The sequence below is a fragment of the Lagopus leucura genome, unplaced genomic scaffold, assembly GCF_019238085.1.
Source record: "Lagopus leucura isolate 7727_CA_CO unplaced genomic scaffold, USGS_WTPT01 Super-Scaffold_100009, whole genome shotgun sequence".
Classification (NCBI taxonomy): domain Eukaryota; kingdom Metazoa; phylum Chordata; class Aves; order Galliformes; family Phasianidae; genus Lagopus; species Lagopus leucura.
This window is the reverse complement of record NW_024962266.1, coordinates 18,364,615-18,379,341: the sequence shown is the minus strand read 5'-3', so window position 1 is coordinate 18,379,341 and position 14,727 is coordinate 18,364,615. Positions and strand designations below refer to the sequence as shown.

General features: G+C 36.9%; 1 protein-coding gene across 2 annotated transcripts in view; it reads left to right on the top strand.

The window, feature by feature from the left end:
• Positions 1-282: 282 nt before the first annotated feature.
• Positions 283-14,727, top strand: part of AK5 (adenylate kinase 5) — an 85,245-nt gene continuing 70,800 nt past the window's right edge. Inside the window, exons 1-6 of one of the 2 annotated variants that reach the window (XM_042873117.1) lie at positions 387-417; positions 908-981; positions 1,965-2,151; positions 3,167-3,334; positions 8,885-9,054; positions 9,182-9,295. In XM_042873117.1, the coding sequence (XP_042729051.1) occupies positions 961-981; positions 1,965-2,151; positions 3,167-3,334; positions 8,885-9,054; positions 9,182-9,295 (660 nt within the window). In that variant the 5' untranslated portion in view covers positions 387-417; positions 908-960. Of the gene's footprint in view, positions 418-907; positions 982-1,964; positions 2,152-3,166; positions 3,335-8,884; positions 9,055-9,181; positions 9,296-14,727 lie in introns of both variants that reach the window. The other variant, XM_042873115.1, reaches the window with a different exon arrangement.

The window sequence follows — 14,727 nt, the reverse complement described above, 5'->3', positions numbered from 1 at the left end:
AGAGACCTTGTCAGGACCGTCCCTGTGATCTAATGCTCACAATGCTTATGAATGATCACAGCCCACGGGCTTTTAGCAGTCCGAGCGCCAGCGGTGCTCAGCCCCTTCCCACCTCCGCCTCTCAGCAGGCGTCCCCTGAAACTTTCCCCGGCAGCCTGCGCCCGCCTTCCTCCCGCCTTTGGGGGGAAAGGGAGGGGGGACAGAACCACTCTCCCGCTCCCTCCGTGCAGCGGGGACGGAGAGGCGGGCAGCCTGCCTTCCCTCCTCCCCCCGCCCCGGCTCGCCCGCCCGCCCGCCGAAGCCTCACCGAGAGGTTCCCGCATTGCACCGCCGTGCCCCCGCTCCCCTGCCGCCGGTATGAGCGCCGGTGAGGCGAAGGAGTATCTTGCCCGCAGGGAGATCCCACAGCTTTTCGAGGTAGGAATAGCGGGGCTTGGTGTTTATTGGGGGCGGGGGGCTGAAGGTGGCTGGAAGGACGGAGCCGCACCGCTGCGGGCTGGACCCCCACCCCGGGGCGCGAGTGCTGCCGGGCGGTAGGTATAAAGGCGGCAGCCCCGCAGCGCCCCCGGCCCGGGGTGGGGGGCAGCGGCTGCCCTCGTTCAGCCCCTCGGGAGGGAGCAAACTCTGGCTTCTTGCAAGTTACCTGCTGCTAATGATCGGTGATTACTTCTTCCCAATGCAGTATGGATTTATATATGTATATATCTGTATTTTTTTCAGGAGCAGGCATCCCGCCTTCTATATAAAACGCACACATATGCCTTTTCCATAGTCTGTTCCGAAGCAAGACATTGTTCTCTGTGTGTTTGGAAATGACAGGGTGTAGAGCATGGTTACATTTTGCGGACACACTGAAAATGTGAATGCTTTAGCAAGAGATGCAGATCAAACTGTTTTTCCTATACAGGCATAAGGCTGGTGCTAGCAATTTACAGTAATGGTGCACATCTGCAAAAATACATGGCTAGTTGCTGTGGTCAGGTAAGTCAAATAATGCTTAGATGCATATACATTGTACCCTATTTTATAACCACAAACCTATATAAGTAGACTCACTCATTGTATGAACTGTAGATAATAACTGAACAGATCCTGAATCAGAGCTCTTTATGACTAACATCAACTATGACCCTCAGAGCATGTGCACACAGATTGGGAAAAACACAAAGGAAGAGAAACCACCCTGTCACATTTATTGTTTGGAGCAGGTTGGATGCAGTTGTCTTGTGGGGAGGTGAGATGGTGACCTATGTATCACTTTGTCAAGGAAAATCAATTCCCGTGCGTCAGAGGAGGGCCTAGCATTCCTTCTTCCACACACTCCACAATGCTTGTTGGTACAATGAGTGTGGAATGAATGGCACAGACAGGGATTTTCTAATGGTGGGGAATTTCCACTCTGTGTGAACTTTGGGTTTGGGTTTTTTTCTCCAATACTTACCAAGATGAGAAGTGGGCAATTCTCATGATTTTAAAAAATCTTTTTTAATTATTTGCTAAACTGTTGACTCAGGAATATTATTTTATATATTAAAATACAAAATACATGTTATACCAGTGACTGAACTCACTTTCATCAAAAATATACATTTTAGTGATTTAACAGAATACACAGTGTACATAAATGGTTTTTTTTGGCTCATGCATTGCTATACATATATTTGCCAGTGGCAGGTCTAAGAAAATTTAAGGACATTATTTTAAAAACTGTTTTCCATTTCCATTTTGATGCAAACAGACAAGTATAAAGACATAGCCGTAAGGGCCTGTTCTGAATCATTTTTTGTGAGACCAACATGCTCAAATCATGTAATCTATGCAGGCCTCAGTCTCATGTATTGGATTGAACGGGAAGTCTATAAGAAATACAGGATTTCTCTGTGCAAGGTCAAATTCAAAGTATAAGTGGTTCTTTCTTCTTATCATCTATCATTATTGTATGTATTTCTGATCTGACATTGCAGAGTCTGTTGAATGGATTAATGTGTTACAAACCTGATGACCCTATTGAATATTTGGAAGGCTGCTTGCAGAAGGTGAAAGAGCTTGGAGGCTCAGAAAAAGTGAAATGGGACACTTTTGTCAGCCCAGAAAAGAAGACTCTGCCTCCACTCAATGGAGGACAATCGAGGAGATCTTTTTTCAGAAATGGTAATGTATTAAGTATGAAAATATTTATGTTTTCTGTATTATGAATGGTTTTACATCCACTATTGAATTATTTTATACTCACATCTGTAGCAGACCAAGCCTCATTCTGATCTTCCTTAGGCAAAGGATTAAGTTTTCTGTTCACTTGGGTTTTCACATTTGGGTTTCTCCTCCTGTAACAAATGTTATGTGAGAGAGGAAGTTGTAATCCTTTTGCAGCCCGGTAATGCATGTTTGCTGTGTAAATGCTTAACACATTAGTGGAGAGGTTTCTCATACCCTCCTTAAAATACTTGCAAAGACAAGATCAAAGCTCTCTTAATGCATTTGGCTTATGTTTTTGGTTGGTCCTTATGGGTAACATATGTACCAACTTCACTGCATTTACACTTTTTTTTGGCCTAATTTATATTGAAGCTATATGCAGAATGTACTAAATATGATGCAAACTACAAATTCTTAGAAAAAGATGCTTCTCATAAAGTCAAGCAAATGTCATTATCAATACCTTTAATTATTTTATTTGTAATGTTAACAAGGAGTAGTTAGCTTGTCTTTCAGTTGCCATAGTTATTCTTCCTTGCCATCCAGCAGTTCATTAAACTAATTAGCAAGAATACTATTTTATCTCTGTGTACAACATGTATCACCAGAGGAGTTCTGCTTAGCAGTACAGGCTGTCTGCACAACACAAGCTTCCTCTTCTCAGAGGCCACTGCCAAACTCTGGGTGCTATGAACAGATTTTCACAGAAAAGCTGAAATGTTTGTAAATTTAAGGAAACACCAAGGAGAATGGACTCTTAGTGGTTCCAATGTAATAAATCAGATAACCAGAGGCAAGGAATACAGTAACAGCAAGCACATTGTAAAATGAGAAAATGCTGTATTTTTTATTACAGTAAAGCTAGTCTTTATGCCTTATGTTTATTTATTATCTTTAAATCTGTGTACAGAATAGGCTTTCAATTTTCTGTATATTTGCACGATTCCCAGTTTATCTTACTATTTTACAGTGATGCCTGATAATTCTAACTTCCCTTACCGACGGTATGACCGACTCCCTCCAATCCAACAGTTCTCTATAGAAAGTGACACCGACCTTTCTGAAACCGCTGAGCTAATTGAGGAATATGATGTGTTTGATCCTGCAAGACCTCGACCAAAAATTATCCTTGTCATAGGTATGAACACAGACTCATTTTGACAACATTTTGTCTTCCCTGTGTTGACTTTTTACTTGTTCTGCAAACACAGCAGGTGCCTGCGTGTATTTAAATGCAGGTATTCTGTCTGCTCTGCAAGTGGTGCAGCCCAATTAGAGTGAATCAGAAGGAGAAATTGTTAGTGCTGAGGCCATAACATGTAACATCCAACTGCTAGCATTATAATGGAGTTACCAAGAGCATTTCTGGTCCTATTCTGTAGCTTCACTGTTCATTAGTGGCTGGAGTGCCTATGGTTTACTTTTGGAGCATATCTGCTGGTACCTAAAATGATTCCCCAGGTCCCCATGTGAATCAAAGTGCTCTTCCTTTGGATCTGAACTGAGACACCTGATGCAGATGTACCCAAAGCTGCTCACAAAGAAAGAGGGACTATTTAAAATAATGGATGAGCCAGTTCAAATAGGGGATAGGAAATGCTGTCCTCTATATTTAGAACCTTAAAAACTGATCATCAGGCCAATCTGGGCTGAGTGTATACTATCTGCATTGCATAGCATTCATAAAGTTATCTCTAGATCTATTAGCAAGTGAATCTTGTGCCAACTTCAGAGAGAGAGAGAGCCCTGAAAGAGTTAATTGTGCTGTCTCTCCAGGTTCTCTCTTGTGTGCTGTTTAGTGCCCTTTCTAAGCGACTCCTGTTTTCCAGCCTCAAACAATCATGCTGTTTATTAAGAGAGAACTGTAGTTTAAGGCTAAATCAACATTTTCTTCTTTGGCTGAATTTTAGTTGTTTGAATTAGTTTCTTTGTCATCTGAGGTGGTTGCCTTTCTGCACTGTTTAAATAGGTACAAGCACAGATATCAGGAGATAGAGGATAACATTTTTGTCTATAAATCCTTATTTATACTAAAAAGAGAGATTTTCTATGTAACAGAGAACAGCAAAAAACAAAAGAGAAGTGTCTTCCCTGCATTATAAAGTGGGATCTCTAGGAGCAGAATGTGCTTCAGGGTCTGCATCCTCAGACATGTGACAGTTGAATATACCGCAAACAGAAAAACGGGCATTTTTCTGAATATTTGTGGTATGCCAAAAGAATGGCTTAGACATTTACACTGCCTTCATATTTTGTTTCTGAGTGACAAATCACAACAGGCAAATCTCTCCACGCACCACTGAACTATCAAGTTTACGTTAGATGGAGAAAGACCACATGCCCTTCATTCATCTTAATTGATTAGCTAGCCTTCCTTTTAATAGGGAGAAAAGCTGTCTCTTTTTCAATGACCACAAAAGTCTCTCATGCACTGAAATTTGCATCGCTCTATTACAGTAGAGCAATGAATGAAGACTGGATCTAGACAAAAGAAAGAGGTTGGCTTTCACCTCTGGAACTGAGTGCAGCAGTATTTAAAGTGAGATCCTTGAACACCCGCATATAGTAAGCAGAGCATGGATTTTGCAGAAGTTTTCCCCCTTTTATATAGAGAACATTGAAAACATCCCACAAAGGCTATTTCAGGTTTATTTTTCAATTGAGTTTCTCTGAATCTGTCTATTATAGTGTGATCTGACAGCAGCACAACAATATACGAAGCGTAACAGCTACTGTCCAATTTTATACAATATCAAGAAAATGTCTCCCAAATTCAACTTTCTATTGAGAAAGCACATAAAAACATAAATGGAAAGTATAAAAGAAAGAAAATGGAAAAAAAAAGGCCACTATGTATTTCAAGAGACAAAAGTTGTACACAAGAAAATGTTTTGCATACTTCTCAGTTTGCATAAAATGCCCACTAAAGTTCCAGTTATTTATGACTGACTAGACTTCATTTACCTTACTGCCTAGCTGCTATGACACTTGTTCCATTCATTGTTGGAGATTGAAACAAACAACACTTAAGGAACTGTCTTCTGCTTCACATATTAGTGAACTTTAATAATGCATTAACTTAATATCTTCTTAATGCTTCCATTGAGGTTTTTACAGCTTCTTCACTTTATGAAATTTATCATGTATGCAATGCATCAAGTAGCCCATATGAGTGGGGTTTTGGTTCTTTTTTTACATTTGCAGAAAAGTCTGCTGATGAAATGTAAAGCTGCAAATTGAGTATGTGAAAAATCAGGTGGAATCAGCCAGGATGGTATGCATCTAAATTAATGGAAAATTAAGTTTCTAGAACATTACAGCACTAGGAAACAAGATTGTGTTTTAAAAATGTGCTTCCTAATGTATTTTGAGGAACAAGATTTTACTGTTGATACAATCTGGATACCTTAAAAATTTCTCTGATGTTACTAGCTACCTTGTGCACTACCTCTTAAACCGCTGGTTTTAAAATGCACTTAGTGAAAAACATTAGTTAATATTAAATGAAGTTTTCATTTAATAAGAAAAGAGTCAATCAAAGTTAGAGTTGTCGATAGTTGGTGACCCTTTCACTTGTTAAATTCAGTCCACAGCTCGATTTTAAAATCACAGCATTGTGATTTTCCTGACAAAATTGTCAGGAATCTTAAGTACATGAGTTTAATTTGAATTTGCAACATTGTAAGCAAGGTCAAAAGTTTGAACTTCTATCGCATTAAAACAACTGCCTTAGTAAAACTTTTTGGGCATAACAGGCATCACTTAAAACCAGTTAGCAAACATAATCTTAGATGCAACAAATGTTCTCTGGTCTGGACATCTAAGAAGTAGTCATGCTTTTCCTTAATAATGTATAATCTCAGAATTACTGGAAATAATGAAAAAGAAAAGTGATTTGATTTTCTTTTCTAGTGTACAGTTTGCCAGTATGATTTATTTGAGTGAAAAACAGAAATTATAATGATTTGCTGTGAGAATTAATTTTGTCTGATCACTTTTCTTTCATAACCTGTTTCCCATTGGGTTGTAAATGGATAACCCCAGTTTGCTCTGAAGGAATATTCTTTTGGATTGTAAAAAATGTGATTTGTGAGAGGTTTATGAACATTAAAGCAAATCTTTTCTCTTTTTTTTTTTTTTATGCTTGCAAATTTGAATTGAAAGAAGTGTCAGTCTACACCTTTTTTTCTGCTTCTCTTTCATGACAAAGGAAATCTCTCCCTTACAGAAACGCGAGATCTGCTTGGTTTCAAAAAGTTCTACTCTTTTTTTTTCCAGCTCTTTTAGGCTTTTACAGAGACTGATGTTTTCCAAGAAACAGTTTCTCTTTTTCTGGAATACAACTCCACTGTCATTATTTTCCTTGTTCTCAAATTTTCTACTGTTTCTAATTTTCTACATATAAGCTATTTATGTTTTGAATCTTTCTGAAGTGCAAGACAGTTTGTTTCAAACTGGTCTAACATCCTCAGGGAAATAAACTGAATTTTCATCTTTGAAAGAATGTTTTATATCTGCAAGGATTATGCACAGCATTGGATCCAATATGTTTTACAAACCCTTTGTTTCAAGGCAGTCACAGCCTACTGCTGCTTATATTTGGTAGCTAGTATTATTGGGGGAAAAAAAAAGCCACATAAATTAATACAAGTAAGTGGTACACTTGAACAAACACACAATAGAATATACAGAAAATATTGTAGACATTACTTACGTTATGCACATTAGATTGAAGTATGTGACTTTATATATATAGATTACAGAAATCTTTACACAGAGTGAGTAGACATTCTTGTACATACTTATTCGCCTGGCAGTATCTACTCCATGCAAACCAGCAGCAATCAGCTGGCAATTAGCAGTACTTCTCTGTGCTGTGCTTTTCATCTACCTAAGGAAAAGCTGGGAATCCACTACTGCAAACCCACTATTGTTCCAGATTACCAAGAGCCTGTAATAAATAGCAAACAGCATAGTATTATCTTGTTAGAACATCTGTATCAGGTATGGTTTTGATACAGGAGCAAAACAGAGCATAAGGTTTGGTGAAATGTAGCTGTGATGGAGAAGGCTGAGCATGCCATCAGAAGGAACTGATGAGAGCCAAAGCAGAGATGCTTTGTAGCCACTTGGGTGGATTGTTATACATGATTCCTGGTTAACAAATGCTTGTATGTCACAAAAAGGAAACATTCTTTATTCCAACAAAGAGGATAGCTGAAAAAAAATAGATCACCTAGAACACTTGACATTCAAGAATAGCTGTAAAGCCTAATTTAATCTACAAAAAGAAGAGAGAAAGCTTGTGCCTTGTTAGGCAAGAGAAGTACCTGATTTGAGTTTCAACAGCACAGCAGAGTTACCAGCACAGTCAGGGTGCAGAAACATTGCTCATTGCACTGAAAGCCCTCTGCCATGGAATGCTACAATACGGGTTTGAGCCTGGGTATACAGAGTGTCATAAATGTGTAGGAAGAAATCCTGGAAATCTTGTTCTACAGCCAGATCTGTATTAATTATATAAATGTCTAAAACCTATTTATGGGAATTATGCAGACAATGATAAGAAAGAGTTCTATTATTACTAGAAGGCAGCTCGTTGTATCCATATTTACTTTTATCACATTGCTGCACTTTTTTAATGTTCAGGGAAAATGTGTAGTGTATTTTTAATAAGACTAATTCCTTGTTTGTTGAACTAAAACTCAATGCTCTCATGCAAAAAATGCTCCCAAAATAGCTAGTTAGTGTTGGGAGTTAGTATCAAAACACTTGTTTTGGTTTTAATTTTGTATGCTATTTAGTAATATGCATCTTTCTGTAAGTAAGTATTTATTTCTATCTATCAAAACCATTCCCTATTCTTACACACCGGGTTCCAGTTTCAATGTTCCTCACATCTTATCACATTCTATTAATTCAGATCTGTTCCGTCTTTTTTAAACATGCATTCTTGCTTCTCTGTCCAAGTGACCCTCACCTCAGCATTCCCTATTGTTTAACATGGTTGTGTTTTTGATATCTATTCTGCCTGTGTTCCACTGAAGGGTCTCTTTATTCTTCAAGTTGTCCAGCAAACTGAACCCGACAAATTGCTTCTCTACCAGATGCTTCAAGCATCAATACCAGAAGTACGCATAGTTCAATAAGAAGCCATCTACCAAATTACTGTGGAAACATCTCAGCTGATAATTTAATATTTTTCTGTATTTTAAAATTATGAAACCTCAGAAACTCATATTTAGGAGCAGATTTTATTAGTTCAATTTCTTGAGTAGTCCATTGATTTCACTGCTTTATTTAAACAGGTATGATTCTGCCATAAGTAAACAAGGCTATCTGAATCTACCTTTGGTTTCAAAGAGTTCGGAGGAGACTGATTCATTTATCTCTCCTTACCACAAATCAGAAAAAAATTCCTTTGCAGGAACAGCTTTAGAATGAGGTCAAGCCCAGAAGAGGATATTTATTTTTTCTTCATAAGTAATTTGTACTCCTTTGTAGTTTTAAAAACTGTTACCTTTATAACGGGGTGGATGAGACCCCTTTCTAATGACTGGTAACAAATCATGCAACTGCAAGGTGTGTTCTGGTACTGGAGGATTGGTGCTTACAGCAGAGATTTCTCATATGACTGAGTACTTCGGATGACAGTTTAATTTAATGCTTTGCTTATTCTTAACAACAGGTGGCCCAGGAAGTGGTAAAGGAACACAGAGTTTGAAAATAGCAGAACGCTATGGATTTAACTACATATCAGTTGGTGAATTGTTAAGGAAGAAGATCCACAGCACAAGCAGCAATAGAAAATGGAGTCTAATTGCTAAAATAATTACTACTGGAGAACTAGCCCCCCAGGTACAGCAGAGTTAAGCCTATCCTTTGTTAATGTCTACTTTTTAAGGATTTGTATGTGCTGTCTTAATGTGCACCATCAAGGAAACCTACTTCACAATACTGAATAAACTTCTTTTCTCTGTGAAAGGAAACAACCATAACTGAGATCAAACAGAGATTAATGCAGATCCCTGATGAAGAGGGTATAGTGATCGATGGATTTCCCAGAGATGTTGCCCAGGCAATCTCCTTTGAGGACCAAGTAAGAGATTGTTTCTGTTTATTTTACTGGTATTTCTTTAACAGGCTCCTCGAAATTCCAGGAAAGACTACACACTATTTCTAATTGAGCATTGCTCTTTAAATCTTTGCAAGTATGTAATTACAGACTAAAAGAAGGTCATTCTTTTGGTTTATGCTATGGAGCGTGAAGACAAAGTATTTGTAAAAAGAAAGTTTAATAACATAACCAATAATCCAAGCCTCCTGCTTCAGTAATTAAAATCCTCTCATGATGTATGAAAGTAACATAAAATCTAACAATTATTTTTTATACATATTAGTGATTTAGAAAGCGTGTATTTCCATATCTAAATGTTCAGTTTAATCTACATTAAGAGAAACATACTTAAATCAATGCATATATTCACTATGCATTTAGTCTCGTATTACTGCTGTGCATTGAAAAGACTGGAATAACATTGCCTGTTTCGCAGGTTTTCTGAACCAGAAATGATGTGGGGTTTTTTTAAGTCACTTTGGTTATTATAAATTACACTCCTAGGATTTAGTCAGCTGAAAGCGTATTTGTGAATTCTATTCAGATGTTATTTTTATATGTATATTTTAAACTCATCTAAAAATACTTAAATTCAGTGGAGAAAAAACAGGCTATGTCATTTTCTTACTAAGTGCTGTTAACGTAACGGTTATGGTCACAAGTAATGGTTGCAGTTTCAGTGCTGCATTTTCAGAGCGCCTCTCAAGCAGAGCGTTTCAAAGTACTTCACAATTGCTAGCATACGACCAGTTCTGTACTTTGAATTCTAAGTGGCATTGCCAAGACAGAAGTAACAAAAGGAAGCAGTTAATGAGGCATTTCATTAATGTGCTTTTATAAAGTAGTATTCTGGGTGAAATTTAGAAGACTGGCTTGAGGAAATTAAAGGAAATACATAAAATAGTTATTATAGAAAAGAGCCAATGACTGCCAGCTGTATCTCCTTATAATTAATGAAAGAGGTGATTGATTATTTTATAAATGAAACACAGAGCATAAATTTAGACATTTCCTTGTCTCATTTTTATCTCCAGTATATTTTGTGATAGCACGACTTAAGTGTATTTCTTGGTACTCTAATTTTGTGCTGATGTTATGGTTGATGAAAGAACAAGGGGGAGGAATGAAAGCGGAAGAACTGACAGGATCTGAATTATTGAGTGCTTCAGGTTATTAAATTCTCCCTTTACAAAGGAAAAACAGTTAAACATCACTTGAGCACCCATCATAGGATCCATTAGAAAACCAACTAACAAGTGGAATCCAGGATGTATTAGAAAAAGCTCTGGCAAACCACACCATGGAAGGGGAGAAAGATTAAAACTATTTAATGTATGCTTGGGCTCTCTCACTGAATCATTCAAATACGCTTTTCCAGTATTTCCTAATTTAATTTATCAGATTCCCCTCTACAGATTTGGTTAGCCCTTATTGATTATATAAGACAACTTGATAAAATACTGATAGGAAGATAAAAAGCCTGACTTCTGCTCCTTTTTAGTATCTTCCATTTCTTCAAGGATGCTGTAGATTGGTCATATTTTTCTGGAGACAAGAGAGAATGTATGTAGTCATTTTAGACTTGATTATATTCTCAGATAGTTCGTTCATTTTTAGTCTAATGTGATTTGCTAAATCATCCTCCCCAAGGCCTGATTCTGCCTGAAAGACAGATGACAGAGGCGCACTAAAGAAAATCCCATGGCACTTCATAAAGGGTCACCTTTCAATCTTACCTGCTCCGAAATCAATATGGTGGAAAGAAAGAAAAATTGTTCTACTTAGACTATCTTCCGATTTAATCTATCCTTGCAGCTGACCTTGTATATGAATATATCTAAGGCCATAGAAGTAAATATAGAAAAAGGAGGTACATATTTCAACATACACTTTTTTAATCCAGTGGAGTATGTTCAGTGTTTCATATCGACTTCATATTTTACAAAAATAAAATGTTTGCTGTTTTTTAAAATCCTCTGTTTAGTAAGCCATAACCTTGCTCACATATGGATGGTCTTGTGATAAAGGAAGAGAACTACCAGCAGACATGGTACTCGTCTTTCCTCACACAATGGGGCTGGCAGTAACCCATGGCGTGTCAAATTATTTACGTTAAACATGTTAACATTTTTAAGCAACTCAGAAATCCCTCAATGAGAAGTGTAATTGAGTTGTGGAAGATTCAGTGATTAACTGTTGTGATGATATGTGTATGTCTGCAATTAAAAATGCAGCAGGTGTTTTCCACAGCTTAGAAATGTTATCCCTTTCGTCCTCGCAGTGTGTTTTTATAATTTATAATGAGCAAGAAGCAGAATTTTTCTCATTATGCAAAACTGACAATATGAGAAATAATTAATGGAAATTTCAGGAAAGAAAGATTTGATTAAATAGTAAGACTCTTTCTAATTAGAAGACCTATTAAGCAGGGAAGAAAATAGAGAAATACTACAAAATGCAAATAGACAAACCACATTATTCAGTAATTCATATACCCTATTCTTACAAAGACTTCACCTGTAGAATATTGAAATGTATTGATAAAAAGTTCTGAATAAAAATCAATTCTTATTCTCATTACCATCAGCTTACACAGGGACTAACACTTATTTTATGGATGGTCACTTTAAGACCATCCAATACACTCCAGTAAGTAGCCACTTTAGGACCATTGCATATTTATATGCCTGACAAAAGAACATTTTATAAGACACAAGCCATAATAAAGGTTACTTTTAGCAAACTGTCAAGAGATACTTGAAGTATCTGTATAATGTTTTCCCTTATTACGTGATCTCTTCACTGTAGCTAATTGTTTTCATTACAATGTTCTAAAATGAAATCATATCCTTTAGAACAGTGATTTAACAGTTTTATTTGTTCTATGAAGCAGACAAGGGTGACTATTAGTTCACCTTCATCCTTTGAGTGTACTGGGATGTATATTTATCTGTAATTCCATAAAAGCTTTAAATAAGCAAACAAACATTCATTTTACCAGGAGTATTTTCCACTGTAGAGCCTTTCTCCTTTGCCCTTATTTACATAGACAGAAAAAAACACTCCAAGCATATAATTAATAATACCAAAAATAAATTGCGGGGGGAGAATGTGAAGGACAAATTATTAAACCATATGGAAGTAGAGGTGAGTAAGACAGGATACTGAGAGAATAGCTTAAGTTCAAACACAGACTGAACAAATGTAGGGAGAATCAGAGGTCTGCAAACAAAGCAGACTGCAAAAACTAAGAGTAATTACAGACCAAGCAAGCATATCTGGTCTTTATTAATCACAAGAAGTCTATATTGTTTTGTCCATATGCTTTATATAATTTTAATCTAAGCTACACAATCTCCCCTTTCTCTGCCTCTGCATATTATGGATGATGAACTGGAAAGTATAAGATCTGAACTGCTCCCAGAAACACTGTAATTCCTTGAACTCTACTTACCAAACATTTTTATATATGTTATTACATTGCTCTCACTATTAAGAAGTGTGCTGAGTTACTGCAAAGATAAACAAATTTATATTGGAAGTGGTTCAACATATTAATAGCCAGCAGAAAAGGATAAAGTCAGCTAAGGTACCTGGTTTCTTTTGCAAGCACACATAGAATCTAACTGTGCTACATCTGCAGATAGCTTTAAAATAAATTATCTATGCTATAATAACTCTGTTGGTTTTATGGCTGACATAGCTGTTACTGAGACCTGACATCATTTTAGTTTTTCTTATCTCTTTATTTTGTGAAAAAGTTAAATGAATACACATATGTCTGAACTCTGGTTAATATACCCGTCCTATATAACATATGATACAGAAATACACAATATTAGAAAACTCTTGCATGTTTTTATCCCATTATCTAATCCAGAAGCTAAACCCTTCTGTAGTAAAAATGTTAGTAAACAAGCCAAAGCATACCAGCTATGCTAACATTCCCAGAGATAAGCATCGTTAACAAAAAATTACGACTTCTTTCTTATTATGTTGCTAGGCTCTGATGTGGACAGTAAGTACTCAAAGTGTTGCTAGGCAGAACTGTATTAAAACGCATCAGATATCAGTGAATAAAGTGCCTAAGATAAGTCAGTGTATCATTCGCAGCACTCACAGAATCACAGTATTTCTCTTCCTGCTCAGATCTCAAAGCCAGAAGGAACTCACTCTGTTTCCAAGCAGTGTTGTCAATATGGAGCAAGTGGATGAAAAGCACTTTACAGATATGAGGAATTGTAAATTAGAATTCAAACTTTTTTTGTTACTATTTTGAACATTGTAATATCAGTGTTCCTGTCATCCATATGTTTTGAGCAGGAAAGAAGTCTTAAGATGTCATCAGTGATATTTGCAGATTTTCATCAGTGCTTCCAGGCCAGCACAACTCTGCCATTCTGGTCAGTTAGTTACACCACCTTAATTTCTTAATGTTCAGTTATTCATTTCAACTTGTCAGACCTCATAGCCATGAGAATTGGAGAAGTTGGTCAGTTTTCTGGGAACTTCTTACTGGAATTGAAGTAAAGCCTATATTTTTTTTTTTATTCTGCCTTTGAAGACTGCAGGAGTTGGACTCAATGATGCTTATGGGTCCCTTCCTACTCAGAATATTCTATGACTTTCCCTCAGTCCCATGATTATGAGAATTTCAGCTCTCACTATAAAGCAAACTAAGTTTCAAGTACTCGTGGTTATAGAGAAAAAAATGAAGAGATGAATTTTAATAGATTAAAAGCAAACAGAACTTCCAGTTTATATACTTATTTTAAATATCTGATTATTTCTGGATCTTGGTCATTTTAAAATTCCTTCTGATTGGCAGTATACTGCTTCAATACTAGTTTATTTAGCTTTTCAGTCACAGACATATAGTAACCCTAAAGCAGAAATTCCTAAGGTATCCTTTATCTCTGCTGAGTGCCAACACAAGAAAGGTGCTTAGATTCAAAGCATGCTTTCAAAAATGCCAAGGAGCAAATGGTTTACTTACCATTAACCTGTCAGTTTGAAATTCAGCAAGTCACCTAGAGTACCAGCATGCTCAAGCATTCTAAATACCTTCATCTCCACTAACACTGCAATGAAATGCTCTGACTGCTGTACTGAACTCAAATGGCTTGTGAAGAAGAAACTGCAGTTTGACTTTGCATGCAGTCTCTCACTCACCTGGCAATACGTTCCTACCCTTCCCAGGAGAAACAATTTACCATGTTATTATTTACCAGTTAATTTCACTTACTGCTTTGGGATTTTTTTTTCCCTCCTCCCTTTTTCAGTTATTTATGCGTAACTTTCCTTCTGATTTCAGCAACTGCCTTACCAATATTAACATTTTCAATTTCATTAAGTACTGATGAAGTTTGTTTAAAATACTTTGTTTCATTAATTGTGAAATGAAATGGGGAACA